This window comes from Erithacus rubecula, assembly GCF_903797595.1.
Source record: "Erithacus rubecula genome assembly, contig: SUPER_Z_unloc_2, whole genome shotgun sequence".
Taxonomy (NCBI): Eukaryota; Metazoa; Chordata; class Aves; order Passeriformes; family Muscicapidae; genus Erithacus; species Erithacus rubecula.
Window position 1 is genome coordinate 5,308,983 of NW_027635860.1, and position 18,772 is coordinate 5,327,754.

Sequence of the window (18,772 nt, forward strand, 5' to 3'; positions counted from 1 at the left end):
AAATTCCAAAGAGAATGTACTCCTATCTCTGCTAGATGCAAAAGGTAATCTGGTATAAACAGACAGAGAGAAGGATGGAATACTCAAAAAGCTCTTTGCTTCAATCTTTACCCACTACCAGGCATCTCATGTCTCTCAAGTCCCTGAATATTTAGGTGGGATGAGGGAGTGAGCTCCCTTCCATTGTCGATGAAAAGCAGTCCTGAGATTACTTGATGAAACTGAATAACCACAAATTTACAGGACCTGATGACATATACCTGGAGTCCCAAGTGGTGATTTGCCACACACTTCTCCATCCTTTTTGAAGAGTCATAGTGATAAGGTGAAGTCTCCAATGCTTGGAAAAAAGGAAACATCACTAGTATTTTTAGAAAGGGGAGAAAAGATGACACAGAGAACAGCAGACTGGGGAGTCTCATTTCTGTGCCTGGAAAGATCATGCAGCAGATCCTTCTAGAAAATGTCTTAAGGCACATAAAAGAAAAGGAAGTGATCTGAGCCAGCGAGCACAGGGACTGTTATTAGCAGAGAGGGGTTGGATGAGCTGGTCTGATCCAGAAAACTCCACACCCCCTCCCTCAAGCCCAAAGATGGTAAACCTTCTGCTTCAGGCTGCAGCTGAACCAAGGCCCCAAAATAATGTGGATGGTACGGAATTAAACAGTCCTAGAAACTACACCCCTTTTTTCCTATAACCACAGCACTAAGCACAAATTTTGCCTGAGCAAACTGGTGGCCTTACGTGATGGAGCAACTGCAACTATCGACAAGCACAGACTGACCAACGTCATCTATCTAGACTTCTGTATGGCCTCTGACACTGTTCCACACAACACCCTTCTCTCTATAATGAAGACCAATTGTCTTCAAAGTGGACTGGAATTTGAAGGGTGGATTGTGTGGTAGGTAAGGAATTGATTGGACAGACACATCCAGAGAGTTGAAGTCAATGTGCAAGTGGAGATGATGACAAGTGATGTTCCTCAATGCTCTGTGTTGGGACCAGTGCTCTTCAATATGTCTCATTTACTCAGACAGTGAAGTCAAGTTCTCCCTCAGCAGGTTTTCAGATGAAACAAAACTGAGTGGTACTGTTGATACACCTGAAGAATGAGATACCATCCAGGAGGACCTGGGCAATCCTGAGAAGTGTGCCCATGAGAACCTCATGAGATTCAACAGGGCCGTGTGCAAGGTGATGTACCTGGATCAGGGCAACCCCAGACATGAACACAGAAGGAGAAGTCATTTAGAGCTATCCTGATGAGGACTTGGGAATTGTGAATGAAATGCTAGACATGAGTAAATAGTGTGAACTCACAGCCTAGAAAAATTAACTGTATCCTGAGCAGCATCAAAAGCAGCATGTCCAGCATGTTGAAGGAGGTGATTTTTTCCCTCTGCCCTGTCCTTGTGAGACCCCATGTGGAGTGCTGCATTCAGCTCTGGGGTCTTCAGGGCAACAAAGATGAAGACCTGTTGGGAAGGCCAACACAGGCAGAGGGTTGTCTTCTATGAAAACAGGCTGAGACAGCTGGGGTTGTGCAGCAAGGAGAGCAGAAGACTTTGATCTTATGGCAGACTTGCACTACCTTAACAGGACTTTTAAAAAGAGAGAGAGCTATTTTTTTTTTTTTTATATATAATCTGATAGTTTCAGGTCAAATGGGAAACCGTTTTAAAATTTCTAGTGGAATGAAATTAAACATTAGAAGAAATTCTTTACTCAGGGTATGATGAGTCACCAGAACCGAGAAGCTGTGGATGCCTGTCCCCAAAATTGTTCAGTGCCAGGTTGGATAGGGCTTTGAGCAACATGGTCAAGTGAAAGTTGTCCCTGCCCATGGCCAGGGGAAGTGAAACTAGGTGATCTACAAGGTCTTTTCCAACCCAAGCCATTCTGTGATTCTATGAAATCTTCCACAAACCTAGAGCCTATAAACCTATCGTCAAGAAAAGGTCGTTCAATTTTTCATTTTGCTTGGTGCTTCCTTTGCAGAAGGTAAACATAGTAAATCAGTTCTGATGTTTCATAAATGTTAAAGGGAGGAAAACAAGAATATATTGTGCAGTGTTAACTGTAAATTAAGCCAATATCTGATGCAAGACTGTTTTATTCCTAGGCATTCGTTAACTAAATATGAGGTTATTTGCTATTGTAAGTTTGTCTTCCTGGCTTATAATATGCTGTCCTTAGGATCAAGGCCACAGTGCAGAATAAGAAAAAGGAACAAATCCAAATGTGATTTTCTGATTTACTTTTGCACATTGAGCCCATGAGTATTCTAGAAGGCACATTTCAATTCCTCCCAGTCATGCTGCTTTGAAATAGCAGCTACTTGTAAAGTAGAATAAAGTATTGAATTTCAGTAGGTGTAGTATTTGGCAGGTGTAGAAAATGCAGTACAGAAGAAAAACCATTATTTTCCTTAAGGTATCTAAGTACCTGACATCAGAAGCTTGTAAATAACATAAATTGCCATTGTAAACCAAATTGCTGTCATTCATAAAATTATTCACTTTCAAAAATTGAAAAAATATTAAACATGCCAATAACAGAATTCTGTTTGGTAGTGTTGTTTTCTAGTGAAAGACAATAGTTTTAATTATAATTGCTAGTAGAATAGGTGAGAAAAGCAATACAATTGGATATAATTCAAAATGAGGTATCTTTTGATATGCATGTTTTTTTATTACACTGGAGGACTCTAATAAAGTTATATTTAACATCATATGATAAATATGTAAAGGATATAGAAATACAACTTCTGGTAAAGGACTGTAGGGAGAGGAGCTAGTCAAAACATAAACCATAACAAGGACATAGAAGCATGACTTAAATGGAATTACACTGAAATTTGGTATTTCAGTAACAGCTGGCAGCTGGAATTACCCACTGAATGTCTTAGGTGTAATGGAGACCATTGTACACCATCTTCCCCTTAAGTAAAGGTAACAAATTCTGTTAACAACAATGACAAAAAAATTCTTATATACGGATAACATTTGAGAAAGTAATGTTCTACTTAGAGAGCTAGGATTAAAAGCTCTCAGCCCTGTGGAGGACGTGGGGATACTAATGAATGTAAAATAGACCTCATTCGCTCATTATGTGTTCTTGGAGCCCAGAAAACCAGCCCTATGCTTCAACAAAAGGAGCAAGGCCAGTAGGTCAAGGGAGGGGAGTCTCTGCTCTGCTCTACTATGACTCTACATGAAGTATTGAATCATTCCTAGCACAAGAAAGATATAGCCCTGCTAGAGTAGATCCAGAGGAGGGCCACAGAAATCACTGAAACACCTCTTCTTTGAGAAAACAGCTGAAACACCTCTCCTTTGTGAAAGGCTGAGAGAGTTGAGGTTGTTCAGCTTGGAGAAAAGAAGTCTTATTGCAGCTGTTCAACACAAATAAGCTTAAGAGAACATTGCAGAAAGGCACTTTTAGCAGGATTTTTAGAGACAAGACAAAGGGTGAGTTTCAGTAAGAAACTGAAATAGGGAAATTTGGTTTTATACTGGATCTAAGGAAGAAATTCTTTATGACAAGGCTGGTCAATCTCTGGATGTTGTGGGTGCCCCATCATGGGAAATATTCACAGTCAGCTTGGACTGGGCTTTGAAAAACTGATCTAATGAAAGATGTCCCTGTCTATGAGAAAGGGGTTGGGATAGATGATCTTTGAATGTCCCTTCCAACTGAATCAATCTGTGATTTCTTGAAAATTGCATTGACAGATGTCTGAAGTCAAGTTAGGGAACACTCTTTGAACCTCCTGTATACTACTGACCTTGCACTTTCTATGACTTAATTGTTACAGATTTCTTTCAGGAAAGTGATAATTCTAATTTAAAGATTACTGGTGATTGAGAATTTGTGTTTTATAAGTCATTTCATGGTTACTTTTATAGAAAAACAGACTTTTTGTTTCTAATTCAGATATGTGAATTCAAGTTTTAGTCTTCTGCCTTATGTTTGCCTGCTGCATTAAAAAATACTGCTTCTAGACATTGATCTTGCATTTATAAATATTGACAAGTAAATATTGACTTGTGAACAATGCTGTTCAATGAATTTTAAAATGCATGTGTTTTATTTATGTATGCTTTTTGTTTCTATCCCCCAATTATCTGCTCTTATCTGTGAACAGGAAAATTTTTTGAGTCAGATTAGAAAAAATGCTAAGAACTAATATGACTTGTCTATTCACGTACTTTCTGTTTATATCCAATACTGCTGATAGTAGAATTTGCACTGGTACTTTTGTTTGTTAACTGTGTTTGCATCTCTAGTTTTTTGTAGTTACAACTCCATTCTATAAATACAGACTTTGTGATTTCCATTCTTATAATTTTCACTGGATATTAGACTATGACAGAATTCTGGAAATAGAATTTCTAGCAATATCAGAACAGATGTCTTACAGAAGTTTATTATAGCCATATCAATACTTGATCAAATAAATTTATAATTTCAATTTTAAAAAGTAGGGTAGGAAGTTTCACATAGCCAAATTTCTCTAAAACTCTTTGACACTACTTTTTCCTATTTCAGTTTCCTCATAATAATAAGAAAATTGTCTTCTATTGTTCTGCTTTAGATCAATGTCTTTTTTTTTTTAATTATTTCTTTAAACTTTCCCTTAGATCAGAACTTGCTTACAACCTTCATTAACACCTAGAGACTAATTGGCATGAGTTTCATTTTGATAGTAATATAACTGCAGAATATTGTAACTGGAATAAATAACACACTATTTCTTTTTTTTCTTTTAAAGGTTTGAATGCTAGAATGTCAAAAAGAAAAGAAAACAATTAAATTTACTTTTCTATACAGAAGCCTGAGGAGCATATTCTTCATTACTTTTCAAATATGGCTAATTAAGTGACATTCTACTGCACAAAACAGAAAATAGCTCATCCATAACAAAAAAAAAAGATGTAAATACTGTCTCACCTAACTGAACTCATAAGTTTAGAACCATTTAAATTCTATAATTTGAGTCTAATTTGAGTCTCAATTCTCAAAGTCTCAAGTCTTTTTAAATTAAAAAGATTGCTTTATTAAACAAAAAGTACATGTAAACTAGGTTTCTGAAACTCTACACTTAAATAATTGTACATAAACAGATTATTAAATAACAAGCAAAATAATGTTTTACCAGCAAACTCATTCTTATACAACTTGGAAAATTCGAAATGTCCACAAAATCCTGTGATCTGAAACCATTGATAGAAGATCTGCATCATCATTTTGCTGATAGTATTAGTTGACACCACTTAGTGCCTTAAAATCTTAGCATGCTATTATAATATAAGACTGGTTAGCACAGAAATTTCAATCACATTGGTACTTGAATTTGCAAACAAGTAAAAGCTTAAAATATGCTTGGAAAAAAATGAGAGCTGCTACTGTTTCTATGTGTAAAGTTGTTGAAACTTATCTAAACTGAAAAGTCCAAGGACAATTTTCTTGCAGAATAGAATGCAAATGCAAATTACGGGTGTCTTCTATTTTGAATATTGCAAATACCTATATGTGTGTTTGGTCTTAAGGAAACAACAGATTACATTCATTTTCTAAATAAGTCGATCCCCTTTTATAAAATAAAATCTCTTCCTAAGAGCATGTTTTGTGTTTCACTGTTTCAACTACAACATACAATGTTTTCACCCTTCAGTTACGCTTGTGTATACTTAATTGCAGTGCATATTTACTTTCAGCAGGTGTACATGCAAATTAGTGGCTATTCCTCTGAACTTGAAAATAAACATGTTGACTAAAAATGTGAAACATCATCTTATGAAGTTCTACTGCTCCTTGTTTTATCTGTAGTTATTTGAAAAAACTACAGAAACAAATAAATAATTCACTATGATTTTGATGTCATTCTGGCCATCTATATTTTCATGTGTTTACTATTCAGGTGGATAAAAAGAGAGTTATTCAGATGTTCAGTAGAGATATAGAGATTTTTAATCTTCAGAGCTGGAGACTGAGCATTACTTTTGTAGTGTAGGAAGGAGTAGACTCTGCAAAAAGAGAAAAAAAGAATAAATCTCAGACTTTAGCTATGTAATCCAGCACAAATAAATGGGGCCTTTAGCTAGAAACAGCTTGGTTTAGTCTTGTTTCAAAGGTACTCTACAAATGATCTCTGTGCTATCTTTCAGAAATTCTGCTGGTTCATGTTTTATAGAAGACATTCCTTCTACAGTCCCTTTTTCAAAAGCAGGTATTGGCATTATCTGTAGCACGAAAGTTTAGAATCAGGAAATACAAAAATGATTCATGATCCAAACTCTTCATAAAAAGCAGGGAGGTAAGTTCTATCTAGGAAGGAAGAAAACTGTGTCCCTGAGCTGCTTTGCCCCAAAAGAACATAAAGCTGTCCTACTCTTAATATATGCACAGCTTATAGGTGTTAACAGCATGAAAAGTATCATGAAGCCACACCCTGTGGCCTTTACTTGTATTTATCTTTTAACAGGTTGTAGGACCATGAGCTACTTAAATTCAATGCAAGGAGTGAAAATCTGTAAGATTCATTCCACAAAAGTTCCTTTCTACACACAAACTATCATAGGCATTAAAATGAGTTTATGGGATATTCTGTCACGCAAGAATCTTCCCCCTTTTTCTTAACAAATCTTATTAAAGCATGCTCAAGAGCGAGAATTTCTCAATGATGGTAAATATAAAATGGAATAGCAACATGAAGTAAAATGTAAAGTTTGAGGTGCTGTATAATAAAGATGAAGGAAGGTATTCTACTACAATTGTATAGTGGTTGAATAGTTAGTACCTTGAAGCAGATAATATTGTCAAAGAATATTCTCTGAATACAATGAGGCTTTCATATATACACTGTGCTTCTTTTTGAGGAGAAGAAGGACTTCTTAAGGAATTCAAAATCACTAATAATAACCCTAAGAGAAGTAAGTAAGTAAATCTAGAGAACGAGAATATTCTTTGTGTATATCATCCATCAATTAAGGTTCAGGCACATACAAACACAATTAATTTTTTATATATTTGTTCAATACCAAGAGTCTTAATTAGGGTACAAACTTTTAAAAAAGCAGATTTGGCATTTCACTGTTAGTCTTATTTAATACCACAAGAGACAACTACAGTTTAAGGGTATGTTACTTGTCCTCTTATAAATGAATGTTCATAATGTATGTCTGCATTTATTTCCAAGATAGCAGAGAGCTCACTGCACATTTACACATACCCCTTTCCCTCAGGTCTTCAATGTATGCTTTCATAAACTCTTTCTCAACTTGCTCACGTTCACGTTCATTTTCTATAATTTCTTCAGTGTCTTCACATACAATTGTTTCAACCGGACTGTCCTTGAGACTTACAAATCTAGAGCGAGATTAACCCACAAATACATGTATAGGCATCTGAACATCACTGGCCATCATGAATGATGCTTTAGAAATTTCTACCTGACTAGAAGCAGAAGTGTGAACAACATCAACTCAATTTTGCATTATGGCATAGTTAGCATACATCTATTGTTAGAAATACAGATTTCAAATGGAACTTTCTCTATAATCCACTTTGCATATTAAAATTATCAGGTTTATATTTTATCCATCTATCCACATTAATCATTCTTTGCAATAACAGGTATAGTTCTTTATTACAGAACTTCTGACCAACTACACTGTAATTTCCCCATTTGTTAAAGAGCAATATGGAGTCCATCCTAGGAATATTGCCTAGCAATCTGGAGTTTTGCCAGAATCATTAAGCTGACAATATATGCCTCCCATTTTTGGTTATTACATTACTTGTCTTTTACAAAACATGACAGGGCACGAATTACTTTGTAATTGCAAATTTCATAAAGCTATACTTTGCAGGTGAAAAACCAGGTGGTTACATAAACAGCTTATACAATGTTCAAGTAAGTGCATAGCATTCTGAAAATCTCTGATTTTCACTCCAAGGAGGAGAAAAAAAATTAAAATTTGTTGCTTTCAGAAGAATAAATATTCCAACAAATCATATGGCTTTCAAAAAATCTGATTAATTGCTGTGAGCTTGTGATCAGCTAACTTGTTTGTCCCAGATGCCCATAAAGCACCTCTCTCTGCCTCTCTCCTCGACTAGACAAGGGAGAATAGCAGATGAAAAATTGTAGATGAGCTTAACAAGAAAAGTAAAACCTATGCATAGGAAAAAAGGCAAAGCAAAGCAAAAAAATTACTTTCTACTTCTCAACAGGTAACACCTAGCCACTTCCTGGGGGAGCAGAGCTCAGGATATGTAGTGGGCTTCTTTGGAAGATAAAAACTTCAGTTAACACATGATCCACCACACGTCTCCTTTCTTTTAGCTCTATATGTGAGCATGCTACTATATGGCATGAAATGTCCCTTTGGACAATTGGGGTCAACTGTTTTGGCTGTGTGCCCTCCCAACCTCCAGCTCACCCTCTGCCTGCAGTGCTTTCTTAAGGGGAGGGAGGGCTGGAGAGACAGCATTGATGCTGTGCCACCACTGTTCAGTAAATGCTAAATGTGTTATCAACACCTTTCTAGCTACCAGTGCAAAGAATAGCTCTAAGAGAAGAAAAGTAATTCCATCCACAGCTAACGCCACCCTGAGCTAGACCCAGTAGAGAGCCTGAAATGATTCCATAATCAAAAGGTGAACATTGGCTGCAGAAATGCAGTATCTCTGTAATTGCAGACTAAAAGGACTTTTATTCTTATCCTGCATGCAGCAGTAAGGTGGTATTTCATAGCAAAGAAATGCATGTGGCCTCATTTAACATTTTACTAGCCATATTTTCCTTTCCCAGCAAGATGCTTTTGTCAGCACTGAGTTTATCAGCAATTAGCTTCCAGTTTACTGTTCCCACTCTGAAACATCGTTTTGCAGCTCCAGAATTGGAGCTACTATGACCCAGCCTACCCAAATAGCAGTTTAGACATATAGATGCAGCGTCTCCTTTAACACTCTGATAAAAATTGGATCAGAATTTGTGGAAACTGATGCTGGTGAAAGCATTTCTCCTGAGCGTATCTTACCTTATCTTCTTAAGAGTATTTCCCTTTCTCTCTCACTTTTACTTACTTTAAACCTGTGGTTGATTCACAAATGGCTGTGGGTATCTCAACCAGATCATCACCACTGACAACTAGCAAACTGAGCTTTGGCATATTGACAAGAGCTCGTGGAAGATAAGTCAACTTGTTTTTCTGTAGGAGAAGTGTCTGCAATTCATCTAACCTGTAAAGATGTCAAAGATAGAGATGACATAAAATATTTGTTTCAAACAAACATCTATCCAAGATAGTAATACTGACTTAATCTTGTGTATAATAGGACCAATTGCATGCAACATCTTTGTCTTTTTAAAAAGTCACTCATACACTACTTTCATGAAATTTCATCAACTTTAATGGAAATCTCCAGTACTGTTTCAGCATCACAGTAGTAATGGCATACCTCTGACAAGCAATCAGAAGCACGCTCAAGATAAAAGGTTAGAAAAAATTACTGTGCTTTCATACAGAAAATGCTGACAGAACATGATATAAAGCCTCACCATGTGCATCCTGCAACTAATGAAAAATAGAGGCCACCAGCTCACACCTTTGCCCATATGCTGGTTTCTATGAATTAGGTTTGTCTGTGGTAGGCAGTGCATCTCCATGTATTGTTTTTCACTAGTAATTAATTCTGTGGGGAGCAAGAGAAGGACCAGCTCCTCATCAAAAAGCTCTTGCAAGTTGTCCTAATGAAATCAATTTAATGACAGTGTTTTGTGGAGGAACTTTTGTTTCCCCTGGTTTTTCCTAATGCAATAGAAATTTGTGTCTTTGCCTTTATTCCTTGTATTAGGTACAAGACAAAAAGTATAGTAAATTGATGAAACAAATTTGTCTTATTTAACTGGAAGGGTTCACTCCTAAAATGCTGTTGGAAGGTTATGCTGATCAGGCTCATGTGGTTTGTTTGAATTCAGGTACAAATATTAAGTAAGACTTCAGTTTACCATCAACACATCTTTTTTAATCATAGACTATTGTAATGGTATTACATACAATGTTAATTCACTGAGGTTCCCTGACACCACAGGCATTGAAATAATGAGTCTGAATGAGAGTATACATTTACTGATGTGGGGATATCCTGACATTTTTTAGGCCTCTGTATGCATACGAACCCAAACTGAAACAAAGAAAACCATTATTTTTGGAGTCTGATTATGATATTCTAGCATCAAATCTAGCAACAAAATGGAGAAGACTAAATGCAGAAAGTGAATAATTTGATGACAAAGAAATAGAGGTTAGAGGGAAAAAAGTTCTTTAAGTTGAGAGGGTATCCTTCCCTAAAAGAAGAATGGTCTCTGAGAAACTCTTCGAAGTTAGTTAAATCTCTGGTAAGATGCCCAGAAAAAAAATGACAAGTTTATGTTTTCTGTTGTGAATTACTAACACAAGTTAAGACCAGCGCTGCTGTCAGAATAATCTGTGATTATACAATGTCCCAGAAAAGTCTTTTTGCCCAGCAAAAAAGGCCTTGCAAAAGTTAGGAGTGAATACGTTTTCTGCTAAGTTTTTTCTGCCTCAGAGATTTCTATTCTCAGAAAAAAAAAATAATCCTGAATATTTTTTTTATAAAATTTAATTAATATGTTTGGGATTTTTCCCTGAAGGCTAGGTAGGTCAAGTTTTGTAAACCAAGTCATCGTAGCACTCCAGAATGAATAGATAAGCTCAGGGATAAGAAAAGTACTTTCTCAGGCTAGCAAGTCCCATTAAAAAGATTAGCATGACTTTTTTTAAAAACTAGTTGAAAGTGGTTACCTAAACTAGGAGAGTAAGTATATGTGCACACATTCATATATACCTCAGAGCAGAAGGGAAAATTGTCAGTGGGGTTACCAATATTTTGAGTCTTGCCAATATTTTTCTTCTCTATTCACAAAGATTTTCAGGCTCTTTGAGTAACCTAAATATGCTTTAGTTCACCTTTTCCTCCTCCCCATCCACCCTCCAGTGAGTTAATGCTGCCACTTCCATATGGTGAATCCCCTTTGCTGTAACTGGGGCAGAGTTTATCTGGTGAACTTCCCAAAAAAACATGTCTAAATACTATGACAAATTATTATGAAAGCAGCAAAAAATATATTTTGTTAACTGACTGCTATCAATGAGCTAGTAAAATTAGTTTTTGTTCTCGGACCCAGTCCCTCAATAATAACAAAATATTTGCATGCAAAAATACCTGATACATTTCCAAATGTGACTTTCCATCAACAGCATTCCTTGGAAGCTTGTTACTATCTAAATTCATTTAAGCATTCCTATACCTGTCATTGCATTAAAACATAAAATACCTGTCTATGTCTTCCGGGAGATCTTTCAGGCTGTTGCTGCTAATATCCAACCACTGCAAATTAGACATCCGGAGTACACAAATTGGGATAGAATGGAACTTGTTTGCTGACACATCCATAAATGTGAGTTGTTTCAGGTTACTTAGCTAGAAAGAAGTAGTGCTTTATTTTAGTTACTTTTTGCAAATACAAGAAGACATTTCATTCATCAGCCATTTTTATTCCTCTAAAAGCACTTAGAAAGATAAGAATTCATTATTTTTTACTCAACCATTTTTCCAGCCTTGTCTTTTAGTCATCATTTTATAAAAAAGTAATTCAGAAATATCTATTTCCCAAATTGTTCATCACCTTTCTAAAAACATCAGGAGATTGAATGAAATTTTTATTCTTTAAAAACCTACAGGTTTAGATGACAAGTCTGGAACCAGAAAATTAGTTGGTTCTGAGGTAACAAAAGACAATTTTTATAACTAATAGATACCAGGTTACCATTCTCAAAATCAGAAATTTAAAAACTCCTATCAAAATTACAAAGATTCTCTTCACTATAACTCTACCATGCACTGAGAGTGTAACACTAGGGCATGATAAGAAAATGAAGCTATCAATTTAAGACAACAGATAATTTGGTACAAAATTTTTCAAAGATCTTTAAAAACACATCTTCCATACTGCAAAGTGAATCTAAAATAAAGTTCACTAGGTATTTTTATTGGAATTATTTTCAAAGTAATTATATTTTAAAGTAATACTAAATGCAATGAAGATTAAGTACAAATGTAAAATAACTGTTAAAGAAATTAATGTGTTGAATAGAGCTCTCTGTGTAGTGAATCAATTACACACTCTACCAGTGTTCATACAACCGTGCAGCTAGCTAAAGTGAATGTCAAAGCATAAATGTTAACGAAAAAGTATTTTAGAATCAAAATTTTATTTCTGAGATTCTAATCATCAGTCACCATCGCTATCATGTTCTACAGATCACGACACAGAAAAAATGTAGCAAAAAAATTTCTGTGGTCTTTGCCTGAGGGTACCTTAGAATATAGAAAAAAACCTCAAACCAAACACATTTTCCACTTCCAAGGTGAGCAGAGCACATGTGAAGGACAAAATATGAAAAAATGATAAAGTAATAAAATACATTCTGAATCCTTGACAATTATTTTTTAATTTTTAAGAATTAGGACCTGGAATTTTTTTATATTATCTATCCAAGCTCCTTCTGATTGCAATACTGCCAGACTTTCACCTTAATTTAACCCTTGCTGTTTAAAGCTAGTTTGAGCTAGTTTCTTTAGAGAGTTTTTGATTATGATTTTTTGTGGGTTTTTTGTTTTGTTTTTTGTTGTTGTTTTGTTTTGTTTTTGTTTGTTTGGGGTTTTTTTTGGTTTTGTGTTTTAGGGTTTTTGTTTTGATAGGATGTGCATTCTAGTTTGGTTTGGGGTTTTGTGAGCTTTATTTGTCTGCTGTTACTTTTTTTCTAGTTATTACTTCATACGCTGCAAAATCTCATATCTTGAAAAACATTTTCAGGGAGATTTACTGGAGCTATCCTGTTACAAATTACTACACAATGAAGTTTGTCTTTCAAAAACATAAGAGAGGTCCAGAGTTCCTGAAGTCAAACTATAATTTCAAAACCTCCCCCCACTATCTTAAAACAGTCCTGGATATCACCATTGATATGTCCCATTACAGATTCAGAGCAGGCAAACACATTTTATTGTGACACATTTTACTTTCCAACCATTTTATCATTTTGGGGACTGAATAAAAGCAATTCACTCATATTCTGTAAATTTTCCAGATACTGTATCTTTTTTCCAGAAAAGCAGAATCTCTCATCGAACAAAAGCACAGCTAGTCTTCTAGATTGTAGCCACAAGACAGTAAAGAAAATAAGTGGAACTATCTTTATACTGCAATAACTTTGTCATTTCAAATTATCTTCACAATTTCAAATCCCAAGCAAACATTTAAAGTTTCTCTAAACTCAGAATAACTTGCTAAAACTTTGATACATGTATTTCAACAAATTCTCCTCCCAAAAACTCTGCAAGATCTCAGGGGCTTAAATGCCCCCCAAAATATTCTCAAACCATCCCCAGAGAAGAACAGATCTGTCCTATAAATGCAGAATAGCTGATATATGTTACAATACACTTTCTTTACTATTCACTTAAGTTCCTAAACACTTTGCTTTTACATGCAGTCACCTGTCACACTAAAACAACTTGGTAACACTAAGATTAGATGGTAAATTTATATTTACTCAACTAGTCTTCCCAGAAAGTGCTATATTGAATTAAATATTACAAGCAATCTAACATAGCAATATTACCTTTTTAAGAAATATAGCTGTTTCTTGCATTTTTCAAATAGTATGGTATATAGATTGGTTTAATACTTTAATACTTGATTAGATTAAAATAAACATTTTCAGGAGTTTCCCATAAAAATGTCCAAGCGAAACATAAGGCCATCTACTCTATCGATACAAATTTTGGTTCAGCATGCTACAGAACATTTGGAGCCATGGTTACATTGCATATGCTGCAAGCCCCCAGTAGTTGTACTTTTAAGGTAATATTTAACAAAGCTGTCCATTTTCTAGAGTATCTTGAAACCTAATGGAGTTTTTAATTTTATATCTTCATGATATGTTACAAAAAAATGCCTGTGACAGATGATGCATTAGAAATTATGGCAGCTGCATATTATATTTACTAAAGAAACCACTCTATATTTTATTTCTTCTTAAAGGACTGATAGATTTTTGTGCCTTTTACATTTCATTTTCAAACAAGCATGGCTCTCATATAATTTTTAAGTTATCATTCATTTTTGTTTGATGTTGATTTCTACTATTTTTCCTTATGACATGACTTTGAATCAATCACTTTAGAGGCTTTATGAAAGTTATATCTAAAAAAAAAATAGCCATATTTAATAGTCTAGCTACCTGGACAGACTTATTGTGGTACTTCTGTTTAATCATTTTTGTCATTTTTCTTTGACAAAATGCACGATATCTTCGTAATTTTGTTCTCAGAATTAATCCAAATTACATTGTAGAGGCCCACTACTTCTTTTCCTTTCTGCCAGTTAAACCCTCAGTTGAAAAAAAGGACAACATGTCTGGGATGGAATTATTACTTTATTAATGGCTGTGTTTTTATTTTTCTTCTGCTTTTTTGCTGTGAAAGGGATTTGGTTATAGATCACATGCTTATTTACCATGAATTGCCTGTTGCTCAGCATCATCATATTAAAAGGTGTAACATTGTGCTAAATACCATATTTTTCATTGACATGTAAATAACAGAAACTGAAACCCATGAAAGTCAATACATAAGACATGCAAAAGATTAACCTAGAAATGTCTATCCATGCATTACAAATGCATTTCTGCCCAGAAATTTCAGACATGAAGTCAGAGGAAACTTTTACCACTTCAGTAGTATGAGCTGTCATATATACTGTTTCACATAAATTGACACTCATTATAAACCTGCTGAACACAATAGGATATATATGAAAAAGAACCACCCTAGGAGCAAACTTTATAGTTGTGCACTTAGATATCATGACTTCAAACCAAGCGCCTGTCTTTTCTTTGTAACCTCTTGTATAATCTCACTGACATTCATGGATAAAAGCATCCATTACAGAAACTAAGTAAAAGAATCTTTAGAGGCAGAGGATACCTTTCATGAAGATATAGTTGTATATTTATAGCACAGTTCATCATCAGACTCCTAAACTGGACTCTTAAACTTGGTAAGGCAAAGGCATTCAACCGCCAATCCAATGGGTTAGAAACAGAGTACTAATTTTATGTGTTTTGTGATAAAACCTTGTGAAGCCCAAAAATACGTGAAATCCAGCAGCACTTCATTTGGTTGCATCTTGTGCAATGCTGTAAACAGCACAGTTGTCTGTTAAGGCCAGGGTTAAGGAGAAGGACTTTGCCATGAGATGAAAGACATAAGCACATAATGGAGTGACAGGATGGCACTAATTCCAGGCCTGGTGGAGGTAAGATCTCAATAGTACATCCTGGATAATGCATCCAGAAAAAATTTCACACTATGGTACATGCGTAAAGAAGCCACTGCTCATATGCTTATCACCAGGCAAACAAAGCTCACCCCAAGCTATGTATGCATAGCATCCACAATCACTAAAACCCCTCTGAAGATGCTTCTGTGGATATCTAGAACATGGGCAGTAAATTAAGCCACCACATCAGGAGCTTGAGATGAGGTAAGATAAATGTGGTGCCATTGTCTGAGTGTTGTCTCATGGGGGAGGTTAACAAAGCATGGGGAGAGGAATCTGTCACTGATAATGACCACAAAGAATGCAGAATTTATGGGCCTCAAGGAAAGCCAGCTCTGCAACTGTGCTGAAATCATCTCCATCTGCCTAAAAGGTAATTCCTGCAGGGGGACATCACAGCACTGACTCACAGCTCACCAACCCAAGAAACCCACCAACCCAAAAGAAGAGAACAACTGAGGGTGTGGACTTATTGTCATGAGAAGTGAGGTAATCATATGACCAACAGAATAAGAGAGCAATGAGCATTAATTCCTTTGTTTGCTAAAACTATAAATAGTGAAGGGTTTTGAAAGGCCTTAGGAACACCACTACCAAGAAGCCCAGGGTTATTAAGGACCCATGGGCCACTACTGGATTCAGTGGAGGAAAATATCTTCTACTTTATATCTCTCTCCCCCCTCTGCCTTTTCTATTTCTTTCTTTCTACCTCACATTGATGGTAAAATAAAATCTGTGTTGTTGCCATCAGTATATGGTGCTGTTACACCTTAATTGGGGCAGAAGCATTCTTGCTGATTGGATTGTGATGTTTTGGTAAGCTTTACATAAGAAACCTAAGTGAAAGATACCATTCACCATGATGGCATCATTCTGATTTTTCAATGCTAAAATCCTAAACCTTTTGTAGAGTTCATCCACCAACAGACACCACAATCCTTATGCCAAACAATTTACTTGGAAGTTTAACATTGTCCCCTTTCATGAGTCAAATAACTAAAGTTTAGTGTCTAATAGAATAAATACAGCTAAGATAATCTTAGCCTTAGAATTTCATGGAAAGGGACTTTTCTTATTGTTAAAGTAGGTTTTTTGTATGCACAAATCTTTCATTAGCTCAAAATACACAATATATGCAACACATGTAATGTCCACGAAAGTATCAGGTATTGATCATTCACAGGCAAATGAAGAATCACATAAAAATAAGGGCAGGACTGTCGACATACAATCAAAATCCCTAAGAATGTGGGTTGTGTGCTTAAATCTAAGTATAGGAGTTGTTCCAAGCCAACAGAAGAGTCACATGTACATAATTAAGTACTCAATTAATGATATCCTGGGCTAAAGCTAAAACAAGTCTTGTGTCTCAAAAAAATAAATTTATATTGATTACTTACGTTAAATTTCCATAGCTTTGATGCTGCAGCTAGACATAGTCTGCATTTAGTATTGAGCTTTGCCATCACTAAGTCATCTCATACTCAAATTTTCAAAACTTGTAAACTAAGGTTCTACCAAAACATTTAGGTTCTACCAAAAGTCAGTTAAAGATTTTTCATCAATTTAAATAGGTCCAGTACCTCCCTTTGGGAGTGCACTCTTCATATGTTTCAATTAAAACCATTAGAAGAGGAAGAAGAGCAATGCCAGTAGCATACAGACATTAGCTGATCTATCCAGTATGTTTACAAACAAAGTGTCTTTGAACTTACCAAAAGAGTCCCTAAAGATATGTTCTGTCCCTTCACTAAGACATTATCAATACTGCTTACTCTCACAAAAGAGTAGAGATAAAGCCAAAAATGTTTTCATTTCTGCTTCAAGATGTATAGTGATTGAAGAAATACTATTCACATGGTGCCATCTTAATTATGATTTAAGCATGTACAACGATTCTGGTTTGCCACAACGACAAAATGCTTACCCTTCTGGTTCAAAAAACTGAGTATGCTCATTTGAGCTCATTCTGAAACCCAGAATAAATCACTATTTTCTAAAATGGGGTGTGGGAAAAATATTCAAAATACATGGAAATTTTGTTCTGTAGCAACTTTAAAAAAATATGCTATAAACAAAGATGACTGTTCAAATAAAGAATTGCAATACATTGACTATTTTGTTTTACATTGATAAAATAGTAACCATTCACTTCAAAGGAAAATATTATCAGGGATGTTTGAAGAGGTAATATCATCAGAAGAGACAAAGTAATGATACAATACTGACAGACACAAAATAAATAGGAAAAATGAGCAAGAAAATCATAGAAATAAAAGTAAGAATGTGGTTCTGTAGTTCTAATTTGTTGCAATCACCCTATTTTGGTGATTGATGATGAAATTATTTCACCTTAGCTGGGTGAAATTATAGTTAGATTAATAATAGCTTAGCTGTGCCTGGGAACAACAGCAGTTTGTGTTCTACACCAGGTCAAGAAGACAGCCTCATAAGGAAAAAAGACTTTCATGAAATGTCAAAGAGAATCAGCCATGAACAAGATTCTTGCTGTGGGAATCCTTAAAATCAGAGGGTCTTGGGAAAGTTGCAAAAAAGCAGGCTTCAGAGTGGAAAGCATAAGGCATATCAGCAGAAAAGTTCTGTGAGATGTAGAACACAAGGACAAATAGAACAATGGTCTGTGTATTAACACTTGGCTAGAATAACTCTCTAAGCTGCAGAAAAGGACATCTAGCAAGATATTAGGAAGGTCTAAGCTTAATAACGGAGCTCTGCACCTTGTATTTTAAGACTTACAAGCAGGTCTTGTATTCAAAATAAGCAAGAATTGTTTTAACCAAAGGTATGTGGACTTACAGTGGTTGGATAGAACTACTGTCAATACGGGTTTTTTTGTGATTTATCAAAAAACTTTCAAAGTGCATTGCAACATCACGTTCTGTGGCCATTGCTGAGGACATGAGCTGCTGGCATTGTCCTGCTGTCCCAAGTGTGTAACGAGACTGATGCTTGGGAGGAAAGAAAAAATTATAATAAAGCAGCTCGAGACACATTCCACAGCAGTCCCATCCCATAATTTGGTACATAAACCCATGGCTGACATTACTTGCCATGTGTGGTGTTGAGAAATACAGCAGTGTGAATAATTGTCTACCAGCAGAACCCTGCAACTTGGATCTGGATTTGTCTTTTCTTGAAGCAGGTGTTTCATGAAGAATATCCCCAGATTTGTGAAATCCACAGTGGAGATAAAACTACTTTGCATACTGTGACATATCTGGTCCAGAATTGGACCATAAGTAGTCCAGCATATTGCTGTAATATATCCACTATAAAAATAGTTTCTCTTTTAAGTCTGCAGACTACAT

General features: G+C 35.5%; 1 protein-coding gene across 1 annotated transcript in view; it reads right to left on the minus strand.

The window, feature by feature from the left end:
* Positions 1-5,039: 5,039 nt before the first annotated feature.
* Positions 5,040-18,772, minus strand: part of LRRC2 (leucine rich repeat containing 2) — a 73,046-nt gene continuing 59,313 nt past the window's right edge. Inside the window, exons 5-8 of the mRNA XM_079331319.1 lie at positions 11,373-11,518; positions 9,098-9,253; positions 7,239-7,375; positions 5,040-6,033 (exon numbers count right to left, since the gene is read on the minus strand). Coding sequence (XP_079187445.1) covers positions 5,984-6,033; positions 7,239-7,375; positions 9,098-9,253; positions 11,373-11,518 — 489 coding nt within the window. The 3' untranslated portion in view covers positions 5,040-5,983. The remainder of the gene's footprint in view (positions 6,034-7,238; positions 7,376-9,097; positions 9,254-11,372; positions 11,519-18,772) is intronic.